We start from the raw sequence: 12,516 nt of genomic DNA, 5'->3' as shown, positions 1-12,516 counted from the left end.
AGATGTTTCTTCTGAGCGTCCCCCTAAAGCAGGCACGAGGTTCTCTATTACATCATCCCGGTTTGATCCTGTGCATGAGACGTGTCTGTCTGGTTTTTGTGTGTGTTTATTAATCTGCTGCCTCTTTAATCCCCATAGCCACACACACACGCACGAGAATGTAAACTCCTTAAGAGTGGAGACCTGCTTGTCTCATTCCTTGCTGTGCCCCAGCTCCGAGGGAGTGCTCAGTAAATATTTACTGAAAGAATAAACGAGCTTCTAGCTGCCCTGGTGGCCTCCCTGCATTCTGCACATAACTTGCCCGGAGAGAAGTGATTGAGACCAGGCACTGTGAGCTTCCTCACTCTCCCCCGGTGCTTACCCCAGGTTCCTCTGGACGTGCGCCTGCCCTTCTTTCTGACTTTCTTCCTTTGCCAAGGCTCACCCTGTCCCTTGAAACTCTTGATTCCTCTCTAGTATCTTGCTCACTTGAGTTCAGTAGCCCTTGCTATGGAATGAGGATGTTTAAAGGATTTTCTTTCTTCTATTTTTTTTAATTAAAAAAAAGAGAGAGACCACATGAATGGATTCTTTTTTGTAAGGCAAATAATACAGATGGAATGGAAATCTCTCCCACAAGCCCATCTTGTGTCGCTTTATATATAATTGCTTATAATTTTAGCAGATAACTTTTCAGACTTTTCTCTGTAATGTAACTATAGAAATAGTTTTGTGTCATCTCTATTTTTTCTTCATGTAACAGTATCATACATCTCGCTATCTGCAATTTATCATTTTACCTTACAGTATAGTTTGGAGGTCTTTTCTGATTAGCTTGTGTAAATCTACACCATTGTTTTTAATTATCATAATTTTCCATACTATTACGCACAAACTGCAGTTGATCTGTTTCTTTATTCATTAACATTTAAATTAATTCTCTTGTTTCTATAAATGCTGCAGGAGAAGTTCTGGTAGGAACCTTTTGATCATGTGCAAACATTTCTCTAGGGTAGATAACCCAGAAGTGGGATTGCTTGCTTAAAGGTTCACACATTTTAAATTTGAATATATTTCACCAGATTTCCCTCAGCAAAGGCTGTAGAAATTCACACTTCTACCAGTCATTTCTAAAAGTATCCCTCATCAAAAAAAGATACTAATACAATAAAATCCTTACTTTTGCTCAGCTGATGCTGAAGTTGCTCATTTTTCATTTGTCTACTGGCCACTTGGATTTCCATTGGAACAAAAAAAAGATTGTTTCATCATAGTCTTTGCTCATGTCTCTTTTGACTTTTGCCTTTTTCCTTCTTGATTTGTAGGTGTTATAGAAAAACACAATTCTTTTAGAACTCAGGCCTAGTTCTATGTTGTTTAAAAAAGTCTTTTCTTTATGTCAAGGCTGGAAACATAGTCTGCTGTTGTTTTGTACCATTAAGTTTTAAAGTTTTTTCCCTTCCCTCCTCACTCTCCCCTTCTTCTTTCTCATTAATTTTTCTGACTAGTGTGGATTAGAGATCTAATATTTTTCCCCCAGGTGGATAGTGAATTTTTTTAAGTGTCTTATTGAAGACACTTGGTTTCTTCCTTACTGATGTGAAACTTCACTTCACATTCTTGTTATATCTCATAGGAAGTATGTTTCTATAAGCTTCAGCCAGTTACTTTTATTTTTTTCTTCTATTTATGATAGGACCAAATAGTTTTTTTTTTTTAATTTTATTTTTCTTAGTTTTTAAATTATGAAAATATGATAACTCATTTACAGAGACTTGGGAAATACAGAACAGAGTTACATGTAGTTCCACTATACATTGCAATCATTTTTTTAAGTAAATAAAATTTTTACTTGGAGTTTCAATATCAAACCCTCAAAAATTAATAAAATGAATATACAGAGAAGTAGAAGGATATAGTAGGCCTGAAAAGTACTGTGAACCAATTCAAGATAATTAAGAATTATACAATTTTTACACAGCAGTAGCATACTCTTAGATTCCCATAGAGTATAACCTAGGAGACACTGGAATATATCCAGTGACATGAGACCAGATGCAAAAATTTGATGAGGACCAAATAGTTTAAATTTACTCTAGTTTTATAATAGATTAGGTATCTGTAAAGGCAGCTGCTTATTTCATTGTGCTCCTGTACTATTCTTGTGTATTTTCTTTTTCAGATATGTTTTAAAATTGAAAGGTTCCATGAAAAGTTCTTTGGGGATTTTGATTGGTTGCAGAGAATTCCTAATTAATTCGAAGGTTCTTTGTATGATGTTGTGATTAAGAGCAAGGTCATGGGTATCAGCATCTTGTCTCTCTTCATTTACTAGCTTTATAACTTCAGACAAGATACTTAATCTCTATAATCCTTACGAGTTTTTCCTACAGAATTGGGATAGTAAATGAATCTATTGCACAGGATTGTGTGAGAATCCTGGGAGTTGACATTTGAAGGGGGCTTAGCATAGGCCCTGGCACATTCAGTGTTCACACTCAACAAGTAATAGCTGTTACGTTTTCAACTCCTTTTTTTTTTTTATAACTCGTCCAAGGTGTGCCGTTTTAAAAATAGTAAATCTGTTACTTCTACTTTGTTAGCTTCTCAAGTTTCCCATTTCCTTTAACTGTCTTTTAAAATAAGTAGCTTTTGGGACTTCCTTGGCAGTCCAGTGGTTAAGACTGTGCTTCCAACGCAGGGGACACAGATTTGATCCCTCTGCAGGGAGCTGAGATCCCACATGGCGCTTGGTCAAAAAGTAAAAATTTATAAAACAGTAGCTTTCATTTGCCATCTCCATTTCCTTCCTCCCTTCTGGTTTATTTGCTGAGAGAACGTATCTTGGATTCTTGTTGTTTGCTAGGAACTGTACTTGACTGTAAAGAGGAGAGAGGTGAAAGTGTGCTGTCAGAATAAAAGCAGGAATCAGCAGACATTTCTCTCATACAGAGTGAGGACTTCAGGAACAGATGGAGGTGCTCCATCTGCAGAAGGAGAAGAGGGTGCTGGGGACAGTTCTCAGTGCTGGAAATGGCTTGTTCAAAGTCACATAGGCATGGACGCCAGGACGAGGGATGGGTGTTGGTGGAGCATGGGGTAAATGGGTGACTTTGAGAACCATTGAAGTGTAATTCAGCTTGTGCTGGCCTAAGTCTGATTTATACATTTTGTCACTGTAGGCCATTAGGACCTTAGCTTCTAGACCTAGAAGGTCCACACTCAACGTGGACTGGAAGTCACTTCATTTCTTTTGAAATAAAGTGTGTGTGTGTGTGTGTGTGTGTGTGTGTGTGTGTGAAAGAGAGAGAGAGAGAGTGATTTTTGTTTTTGTGAGGAGGTGGAGGATCTGCATGGACTGGAAATCACTTTTTTTTGAAATAAAGTGTGTGTGTGTGTATGATTTTTGTTTTTGTGAGGAGGTGGAAGGGCTGCCCAGAATTTCTTTCAGGAAGGTATCTGCTCAGCTCCTGGTGTTTCCTCTTGGGGGAGTCTTGGTTAGACTTTCTCTGGTTTAGAGAAGAGGGTATCTGTGTCTACTCATTATGTCATGTTGCTGTAAATAGAACCCAAACTGTACTTTGTTGCCACCAAGCTGATTAAGTTCAGGGTTAGTTCACAGAATTGGCTGCTGAACCTTTGGCTGCTCCCTTCTGTGCCCATGTTGTTTATTTAAGGTACTCAGATAGTGTCCTTGATTACTGACAAGTGCATTGAATTTTTTTGGGGGGGGCCATTGCAGCATTCTTACATTAGAAATGATTAAGTTCTTTGATTTTAAACCGTTGGCATCCTCAAACAGTATATTTGGTTTTTATGTTCAGATTCTTTAAGATTGGAAGATTACAGTTCCCATGTAGTGAGTATTTAGCTATGCCTCTTTTTTTTTTTTTTGGTATCAAGAAATATTTTCAGGGCAGTAAACAGACTTTTGTTTGGAAATGCATGTGTATGATTTTTTTTTTAAACATGGTTTGTAAAATTGTCCAAAAAAATCCCCAATAGAAAGACAAGGCTATTTAGAAAGTTGTTTTTAAGTTTTCGTTCATATACTTGGAGAATCATAGAACCATTAGAGGTAACAGGGACCTCAGAGACCATCCTGTGGGATAGATGACAGGAACTCTGGAACCTGTAGAGCTTCACGGCCTGCCTCGAACTAGTGAGGGGCTGCTGAATCCAACTCCTGAGCTCTTGCCAGTGGCCCTGACCCTGTCCTTTCCTACCCCCATATTCCACCCAGCTTTGACCCTGATTATGTGGGTGGTAAGCTGGTGATACTTCATTTTCTAAGGGTTTTTTTTTTTTTAAGATCCTAGATAGTATTTTCTACATTTATAATGCATAATTTGTATGAAGGGTAGACAGTAAGTGATGTGTTACCAGGTAACATGATTTGTACACGATTTGTTCGTTTCTTTTAGAACGTCCAGTTGCCGATAATGAGCGAATGTTCGATGTCCTGCAGCGGTTTGGAAGTCAGAGGAGTGAAGTTCGGTTCTTCCTTCGCCACGAACGCCCCCCTGGTAGGGATGTTGGTAGGTAGCATCCCTGTTGATCATGACAAAGATTCAGACCTCAGTTTCATGCTCGGGAGAGGTGACCCGTGATCAGGAGCAGGCAGTTTGATGGATGAGTGAGCAAGAAGCAAGGGGGAACAGTGAGGATAGCCCTCTCTCCCAAGCCCTGACTCTATAGGGTGGGCAGAAAAGGGTGTGGTTCTGTTTATTGTGTTTTGTTGGAAGATGGGAAAAGCTTGATGACAGGTTTTTTTTTTTTTAATGTTTTATTTTTTGGCTGCACCACACGGCATTTGAAATCTTAGTTCCCCCACCAGGGATCAGTTCCGTGTCCCCTGCATTGGAAGAACAGTCTTAATCACCAGACCACCAAGGAAGTCCCCTGACTACAGCTCTTAATATGGGCAGGAAGGAAAGGAGTCAGTAGAGCAGGAGTTTGAAATACAAGGAAGAAGGGAATGCTCAATGGGCAAGTTAGCCAAGGGGAAATTCGGGGTCGAGGGGGTCGAGGGGTGAGTTAGGAGGGTAAGGGAAGGGTCTGTTCCATTTTAACAGGGTGGAAGGGAAGCTTCCCAGAGGCAGTAAATGTGTGCTGTCTATGGGAGCAGTGGGAGGGGCTTCTCATCTGAAAGCATTTGTTTTCTCTGAGGGAGGAGGCCCTGGTGGGGAATAGGAGAGAGTGTGGCCAGGGAAGCTGGCAGGCCAGGGCCCCAGAGGACAGTGGAGATTAGACACCAGGAGACCATGGGTGATTTTGCCACAGTGATGCTCTGCAGCCCAGAGGGTTGTAAGAGGAGAAGGTGGTTGGATTGACCCAAGCTTGGAATTTGGCCAGACAAGTTCAGTGGAAAGTTGGTGAGACAAGGAAAAAGAGGATGTTGGCGAGATGGCATTCAGGCAGAGATGGGGATGAAGTGAAGGCAGAGGGGCTGCAAGAAGAAGAAACTGCAAGTTTCAGGTTATTGAACAGGTATAGCGAGAGGTAATTGTGGTCAAAAAGTAAGAAATTTGAATTTAACATGTCAGGAATAGAGGATTTCTAGATAATGTGATCTTGTATTGAACCATGAAATAAACCTGAATTAGAGAGGAGACAGAAAGTTGTGGATATGAGAGGCAAGCTTTTAGATGGTGAGGTCATCCAAAATGAAGGGGGAACTTGGGCAAAGAGAACAGGGGGGTCACATGGTCACATCTGCTATGACAGAGAGTTGTGACCAGAGTTTCTAGATGATGGTAAGCAGAGGGTAGAAGGTGAAACGTGGAGATCAGAAATGGTGGGCTGAAAGCAGCACTAGACATTGAGAACACAGTCAAACCTGTGACTCTGGAGGTCTCATAGGATGTAGGAGAGAGAACAGTTTCAAGTCTTGAGATCTGTAGGGAAGCCTTTGTTCTCAGCGGAAAGCCATTGGTTGGAGCTAGGTTACTAGGTGTTTCTAAAAATGTTGGGACGCTTAAAATGGAAAGTTGATGGTTTGTGACTTTAGCATATATTGAAAAATTCTTGGGAGTTAGAATGTCGATAACAGAGGTTAATTATTACATGTTACAGAATTTAAGTTTTATTCCTTTAGTACAGATGTCCATGTGGCAGCCATTAGACATTATCAGAGGTGTGAGAGACCCCAGAATTGACTTAGTCTGGTCTCTTCTGCTCTATAGATGAGAAACGCTGATACTTAGGGGTTAGATGCGTTGTCAGAGGCCACATACCAGGAGGCAGAGCCAGGAGGGGAACCTGAGTCTCCTTATCCTGGCTGGTTCCTCAGCCTTTGGGCTTCACTGTGTCTGTAATTCTATTTTAAATAAACATGCATTTTTTCCCCCCAAAGCTGCCTTATTTTTTGTGATTTTGACATCTGCATCTTATTTTTATTTTGTTCTTTATTTACATTATTGGATATATCTCCTGTTAATCAATTAGTTGAATTTTCTCCCTTCATCTGTCAGTTCAAATATCTTCCTCTATGGTACCTGGTAAATTATTAAATAGCTTCTCAATGGTGCAATATGCAGTTTCAGTGTGTCTGTAATGTGAGAAATGCAATCTGAAGATAAAGGTGCTGTTTTTATATTGTTGCAAAACACCAGTGCCACATAGTGTCAAAACTGGGATAAAACAGGATTACTCTTTGGTGTCAACCTTTGTGGTTGTAGACTTCTAGATTACAGATTAAGAGACTGTTACGGTAGTCTTTTTCTGGTTTAACTAGGACCTGTGACCCAGAATGTATATAACTTTTTGTTTTTTTTGGCCACACCATGCAGCATGTGGGCTCTTAAGTTACTCAACCAGGGGTCAAACCCATGCCCCCTTCAGTGAAGGCGCTGAGTCAACCTCTGGCCCACCACCATGGAAATCCATTACCTTTTTGTCTTTTTTTAATATGACATTATTTTCAAAGCTCTTGCTTTTTATTCTAATTATGTGACTGAACATGCAAGTTCAGTTGCTCTCTCTTGGAGGCAGCAAAGAAAGCAATTATTCCTGAATGATAGATTTTTCTTTTTTCTAGCAGAAATATTGTGACAGGTACCTGAGCTATTTTGCCAGAAAAATGAACAGTTTTAAAAGTAAAGCTGAAAAAATGTTGGAATTAGGTATAAGTGTGATATGTGGCTCTGAGGATAGACATATTTATTTACTTATTTGTGGGAATTTGTGCCAAGCTTCCAGGCAGATACAACAAACATTTGATTCAGAAGAAATTTTAATCTAAAACTTCTTGGGAAATAGTTTAGTATTTTTTCTGTAACATCTGGGAAGTACAGTTATGAGCTTAATTTCATGTATTTAAGAAACTCTCTTTCATATTTTGCAATTTATCAGTTTAAGTTAAAACTTTTCTCATCATGATACATTAAGTGACACTGAGAAACATATATTTGGACCTGAAAGGTTCTTTTTACCTAAAATAGCAGAATGTAGAATGTTTGCCAACTAGTACTTTGCCACACTAAGAAAATGAAATTTTTTTACTTAAATGGGGAAGTACTTGCTAGTACTTAGGAATTACCGCAAAATTCGAAACACTACTTGTTCTGTTTCAATTGCTTCCTTCCCGTGGAAGTTACAAACACTTTAATGAGTACAAGGGTGGGTTGATTAATTTTCACCTATTTCTTTCAGTGAGACTATTCCCAATTTTATTTCTGAGTAGCTAAATAGAGAACTGGGAACAGACACTGTAGGCAAATGGTATGAATGACCCATAATAAGAAGTATATTTATATTCTTAATTTTTCTCCTTTAGCACCTGACTCATGCAGCTTTTCTAGGGAATGATTAGCATGTGGCATTTTCTAGTGCTGACCATTCACTGTTCCAAGTAAAGTTTTCTAGAACAGGTTGAATCTGTGAGACCTTAACTTCATTGGTATTAGAAAGTATTGATATTTTAAGTATATTTTCAACTTAAAGTATTAGAGAACATTAATAACATAACTGAGAAATGAACTGGTACTTAAAATATCTGTCACCTCCTAGTGTTAATGCATCCTTTTTGAATTTTGTGCTTAGTGAGTGGACCAAGGTCTCAGGATCCAAGTTTAAAAAGAAATGGTGTAAAAGTTCCAGGTGAACATCGAAGAAAGGAGAATGGCGTAAGTGATCATTGTTACCCATTTGTGTTTGGACCACAGTGATGCTGTTTTTTTTAACTTTTAATTTCATTCACTGTTACTTTTTTATTCAGTAGGTGATTAAGAGCAGCCCTTTTTTAAAGGCTTATTTTAAATTTATTTCATGAGAAAGTGATTAATGATCTCTATGGTCGTTGAAATATCCAACAACCTTAGATATGCAGATGATACCATTCTAATGGCAGAGAGTGAAGAGGAACTAAAGAGCCTCTTGATGAGGGTGAAAGAGGAGAGTGAAGAAGCTGGCTTGAAACTCAACATTCAAAAAACAAAGTCTTGGCATCTGGGCCCATCACTTCATGGCACAGAGAAAGGGAAAAAGTAGAAGCAATGACAGATTTTATTTTCTTGGGCTCCAGAATCACTGTGGATGGTGACTTCAGCCATGAAACGAAAAGACGGTTGCTCCTTGGAAGGAAAGCTGTGACAAGCCTAGACAGCAGTTGAAAAAGCAGAGACATCATTTTGGTGACAAATGTCTATATAGTCAAAGCTGTAGTTTTTCCAGTAGTCGTGTTTGGATGGGAGAGTTGAACCATGAAGACTGAGTGCCAAAGAATTGATGCTTTTGAACTGTGGTGCTAGAGAAGACTCTTGAGAGTCCCTTGGACTGTAAGGAGATCAAACCAGTCAATCCTAAGGGAAATCAACCCTGAATGTTCATTGGAAGGACTGATGCTGAAGCTGAAGCTTCAGTACTTTGCCCACCTGATGTGAAGAGTTGACTCACTGGAAAAGACCCTGATACTGAGAATGATTGAAGGCAAAAGGAGAAAGGGTGGCAGGATGAAATGGTTACATTGCATCACTGACTCAATGGACATGAATTTTAACAAACTCTGAAAGATAGTGTAGGACAGAGAAGCCTGGACTGCTGAAGTCCATAGGGTCACAGAGAGACACAACTTCATGACTGTACAACAAGAACATGGCTGTTAAAAGGAGTCAGATGCTGGATATATCACAAATACAGAACAAGTATTGAATAAGTTCGAGGAAGTATTTGTTTTTTTGGTGATTTTATTTGTTGCTGTTATTGCTTTTAGCATTAATGATATATTAATGCTCTTGCTATTGCATATGAATTTTAGCAGGTGTCTTTGGGACTCCTTGTAGACATTTTCTTTTCAGAGCGTAGAATTTTTAACCTTGTTAGGGATTAGCTAAATTACCTCTCCAACCCACACTGCTTTTATTCCACCTTCCCCAAATTCTTCCTATTTCTCTTCTTTGATCTCATAGTTATCTTAGTGATGAAAGGCTGATATGAGGATAACAAAAATGGTCTGACTGTTAATGAGATTTCAGTGTATCTTGACACAATGTATCTTTCCCCATCACTGGATTTTTATTTTTTTTTAATGATTTATTTATTTTTTGGCCTTGCCATGAGACATGCAAAATTGTAGTTCTCCAACTAGGGATCAAACCATTGCCCCCCACAGTGGTAGCTTGGAAACTTAAAATTTTTTTTTTTTAATTTATTTATTGGCTGTTCTGGGTATTTGTTGCTGCTTGGACTTTTCTCTCATTGCAGCAAGTAGGGGTTCCTGTCTAGTTGCATTGTGTGGGCTTTTCATTGTAGTGACTTCTGTTGTGCAGAGTATGGACTCTATGGCCCACAGGCTTCACTAGTTGCGGTTCCCAGGTTCTAGGGCACAGGCTCAACAATATTTGTGGCACACAGGCTTAGTTGCTCCGTAGCATGTGGGATCTTCCCAGACTGGGGATTAAACCTGTATCTCCTGCATTGGCAGGTGGATTCTTCACTACTAAGCCACCAGGGAAGCCCCCTTCACTGGGCTTTTAAGTAATGTCTTTATTAATATATAATTGACATGTAATAAATTACGCATAGCGCTTCCCTGGTGGCTCAGATGGTAAAGAATCTGCCTGCAATGTGTGAGACCTGGGTTCATTCAGTCCCTGGGTCGGGAAGATCCCTGGGAGAAGGGAATGGCAACACCCTCCAGAGTTCTTGCCTGGAGAATTCCATGGACAGAGGAGCCTGGCAGGCTCTGTGGGGTCGCAAAGAGTTGGCCATGACTAAGTGGGCTTCCCTGGTGGCTCAGAGGTTAAAGCGTCTGCCTCTAATGAGGGAGACCTGGGTTCGATCCCTGGGTTGGGAAGATCCCCTGGAGAAGGAAATGGTAACCCACTCCAGTATTCTTGCCTGGAGAATCCCATGGAGGGAGGAGCCTGGTAGGCTACAGTCCACGGGATCGCAAAGAGTCGGACACGACTGAGCGACTTCACTTTTGGGCTTCCCTGGTGGCTCAGAGGTTAAAGTGTCTGCCTGCAATGCAGGAGACCCGGGTTTGATCCCTGAGTCGGGAAGATCCTCTGGAGAAGGAAACGGCAACCCACACCAGTATTCTTGCCTGGAGAATCCCATGGAGGGAGGAGCCTGGTAGGCTACAGTCCATGGGGTCGCAAAGAGTCAGACATGACTGAGCAACTTTAAAAATTTCAAAAAAAGTGATTAACACAACACGACAACAAACAAGCTGCTCACATGCTGGGTATACATTTTGATGAGTTTTGACTTGTGTACATCTCTGAAGCTGTCGCCATAATCAAGATAACATATTCGATCACCCGCCCAAAAAAGTTTCCTTATATTCTTTTGTAATCGTTCCTTCTTGCCTCCCTTCCCATCCTCAGGGGACTGCTAGGTGGTCTGCTGTCTGTCAGCATAAATTAGTTTTGTTTTCCAGAATCTAGGATAAATGGAGTCATTCAGTATATACTCTTTCTGTCTGAATTTGCTCAGGATAAATAGTTTGAGGTTTATTCATTTTGTTGTGTATCAGTAGTTGATTCCTTTGTATTGCTGAGAGATATTCTGTTGTCTGGTTATACCACTCCTTATCCATTCCTCTGTTGATGGACATTTTGATTGTTTACAGTTATTCTGTATCATGCTGTGATACGTACTTGGGTATACATCTTTGTATGGACATATGCTTTTATTAATATTTCTCTTAAGTAAATACTTAGGAGTAGAATGGTTGGTTCATTTGTTAACTTTTTAAGAAGCTGTCAGACTGATTTCCAAAGTGATTGTTTTATCGTCCTCATCAGAGAGTTCTAGTTTTTCCACATCCTTGCCAACATTTGGTATGGTCAGTCCTTTTAATGTTGGCTTCTGCTAGGTGTGTGGTGGTAGTACATTCTGGTTTTATTTTGTATTTCTCTGATGGTTAATGGTATTGGGCATCCATCATGTGCTTATTTGCCATTCATATATTGTCTTTAGTGAAGTGTTAATATTTGTTCACTTCTTTTTTTTTTTTTATCATGTTGCAGGGCTTTTGGGATTTCACTTTCCCAGCCAAGTTTTGAATCCAGGCCATGGCAGTGAAATAACTGAATCCTAACCTTTAGGCCACTAGGGAACTTCCTGTTCACCTCTTTTGCTTATCTTTTTCATGATTGGGTTGTTTGCTTCCTTATTATTGAGTTTAAGAGTTCTTTATATATGCTGGATCCAAGGTTTTTTATTAGATAATTGGCAAATATTTTTCCCAGTCTATGACTTTAATACAGTATAATTAATCAACTTAGAAGTTTTAGATCTTACATGTGAGTTTAGGATCCATTTTGAATTAACATTTGCATGTATTGTGAGAGAAGTGCATTTTGTTTATTGTGTATGGATATCCGGTTGTACAAGCAATATCTGTTGAAAAGACTATTCTTTCTCTACTCAATTGCCTGTTCTCTTAAATCAATTACCAGTGTATGTGTGGGTCTGTTTTTGTACTCTGTCTTCTGTTTCATTGATCTGTTTATCTAGCATGATATCAGTAACACAATGTATTGATTACTAAAGTGTGGTTAGTCTTGAAGTCAGGCAGCGTATGTTTTCTCTCTTCTTTTCGAAGTTGTTTTGGCTATTCTGTATCATTTGTACTTCCATATGAAATTGTAGAATTTGCCAATTGATTTATTTGTTTATTAAAAAAGCCTGCTGGGATTTGGGTGGGTATTCTCTTGACTCTGTAGGCCAGTGTGGGAAACATTGCGATCGTGACAGTATTGAGCTTTTTAGTTCACAGGCACCACAGTATTCCTCCCCAGATAGGTCTTCTCTCTCTCAGCCATGTTTTGAAGTTTTCAGTGTCAGGCCTGAGCATCTGTCAGATTTATTCTTGAGTGCTTCATGGTTTTTATGCTGTTAATGATATTAAAAAATTTCTTTTTTCAGTTTCTGGGTGTTGCTAATGTATAGAGATGTAGTTGATTTTGGCATATTGATGTTTTAGCCTGCATTCTTGCTAAATAACTTATTAGTTCTGGTAGCTTTTTATAGATTCTATAGACTTTTCTTCATAGATGATTATATTGTCTTTGAGTAAAGACAGAA

At 39.4% G+C, this 12,516-nt stretch overlaps 1 protein-coding gene across 4 annotated transcripts in view; it reads left to right on the top strand.

Moving 5' to 3' along the window:
* Positions 1 to 12,516, top strand: part of TP53BP2 (tumor protein p53 binding protein 2) — a 66,768-nt gene that overhangs the window by 29,101 nt on the left and 25,151 nt on the right. For all 4 annotated transcript variants that reach the window (XM_065938395.1, XM_065938394.1, XM_065938396.1 and 1 more), the window contains exons 3-4: positions 4,407 to 4,520; positions 8,026 to 8,108. In XM_065938395.1, coding sequence (XP_065794467.1) covers positions 4,407 to 4,520; positions 8,026 to 8,108 — 197 coding nt within the window. The remainder of the gene's footprint in view (positions 1 to 4,406; positions 4,521 to 8,025; positions 8,109 to 12,516) is intronic.

Source organism: Muntiacus reevesi, chromosome 5 (assembly GCF_963930625.1).
Source record: "Muntiacus reevesi chromosome 5, mMunRee1.1, whole genome shotgun sequence".
Classification (NCBI taxonomy): Eukaryota; Metazoa; Chordata; class Mammalia; order Artiodactyla; family Cervidae; genus Muntiacus; species Muntiacus reevesi.
The sequence above is the reverse complement of the archived record's forward strand: the minus strand, read 5'-3'. Positions and strand labels throughout refer to the sequence as shown.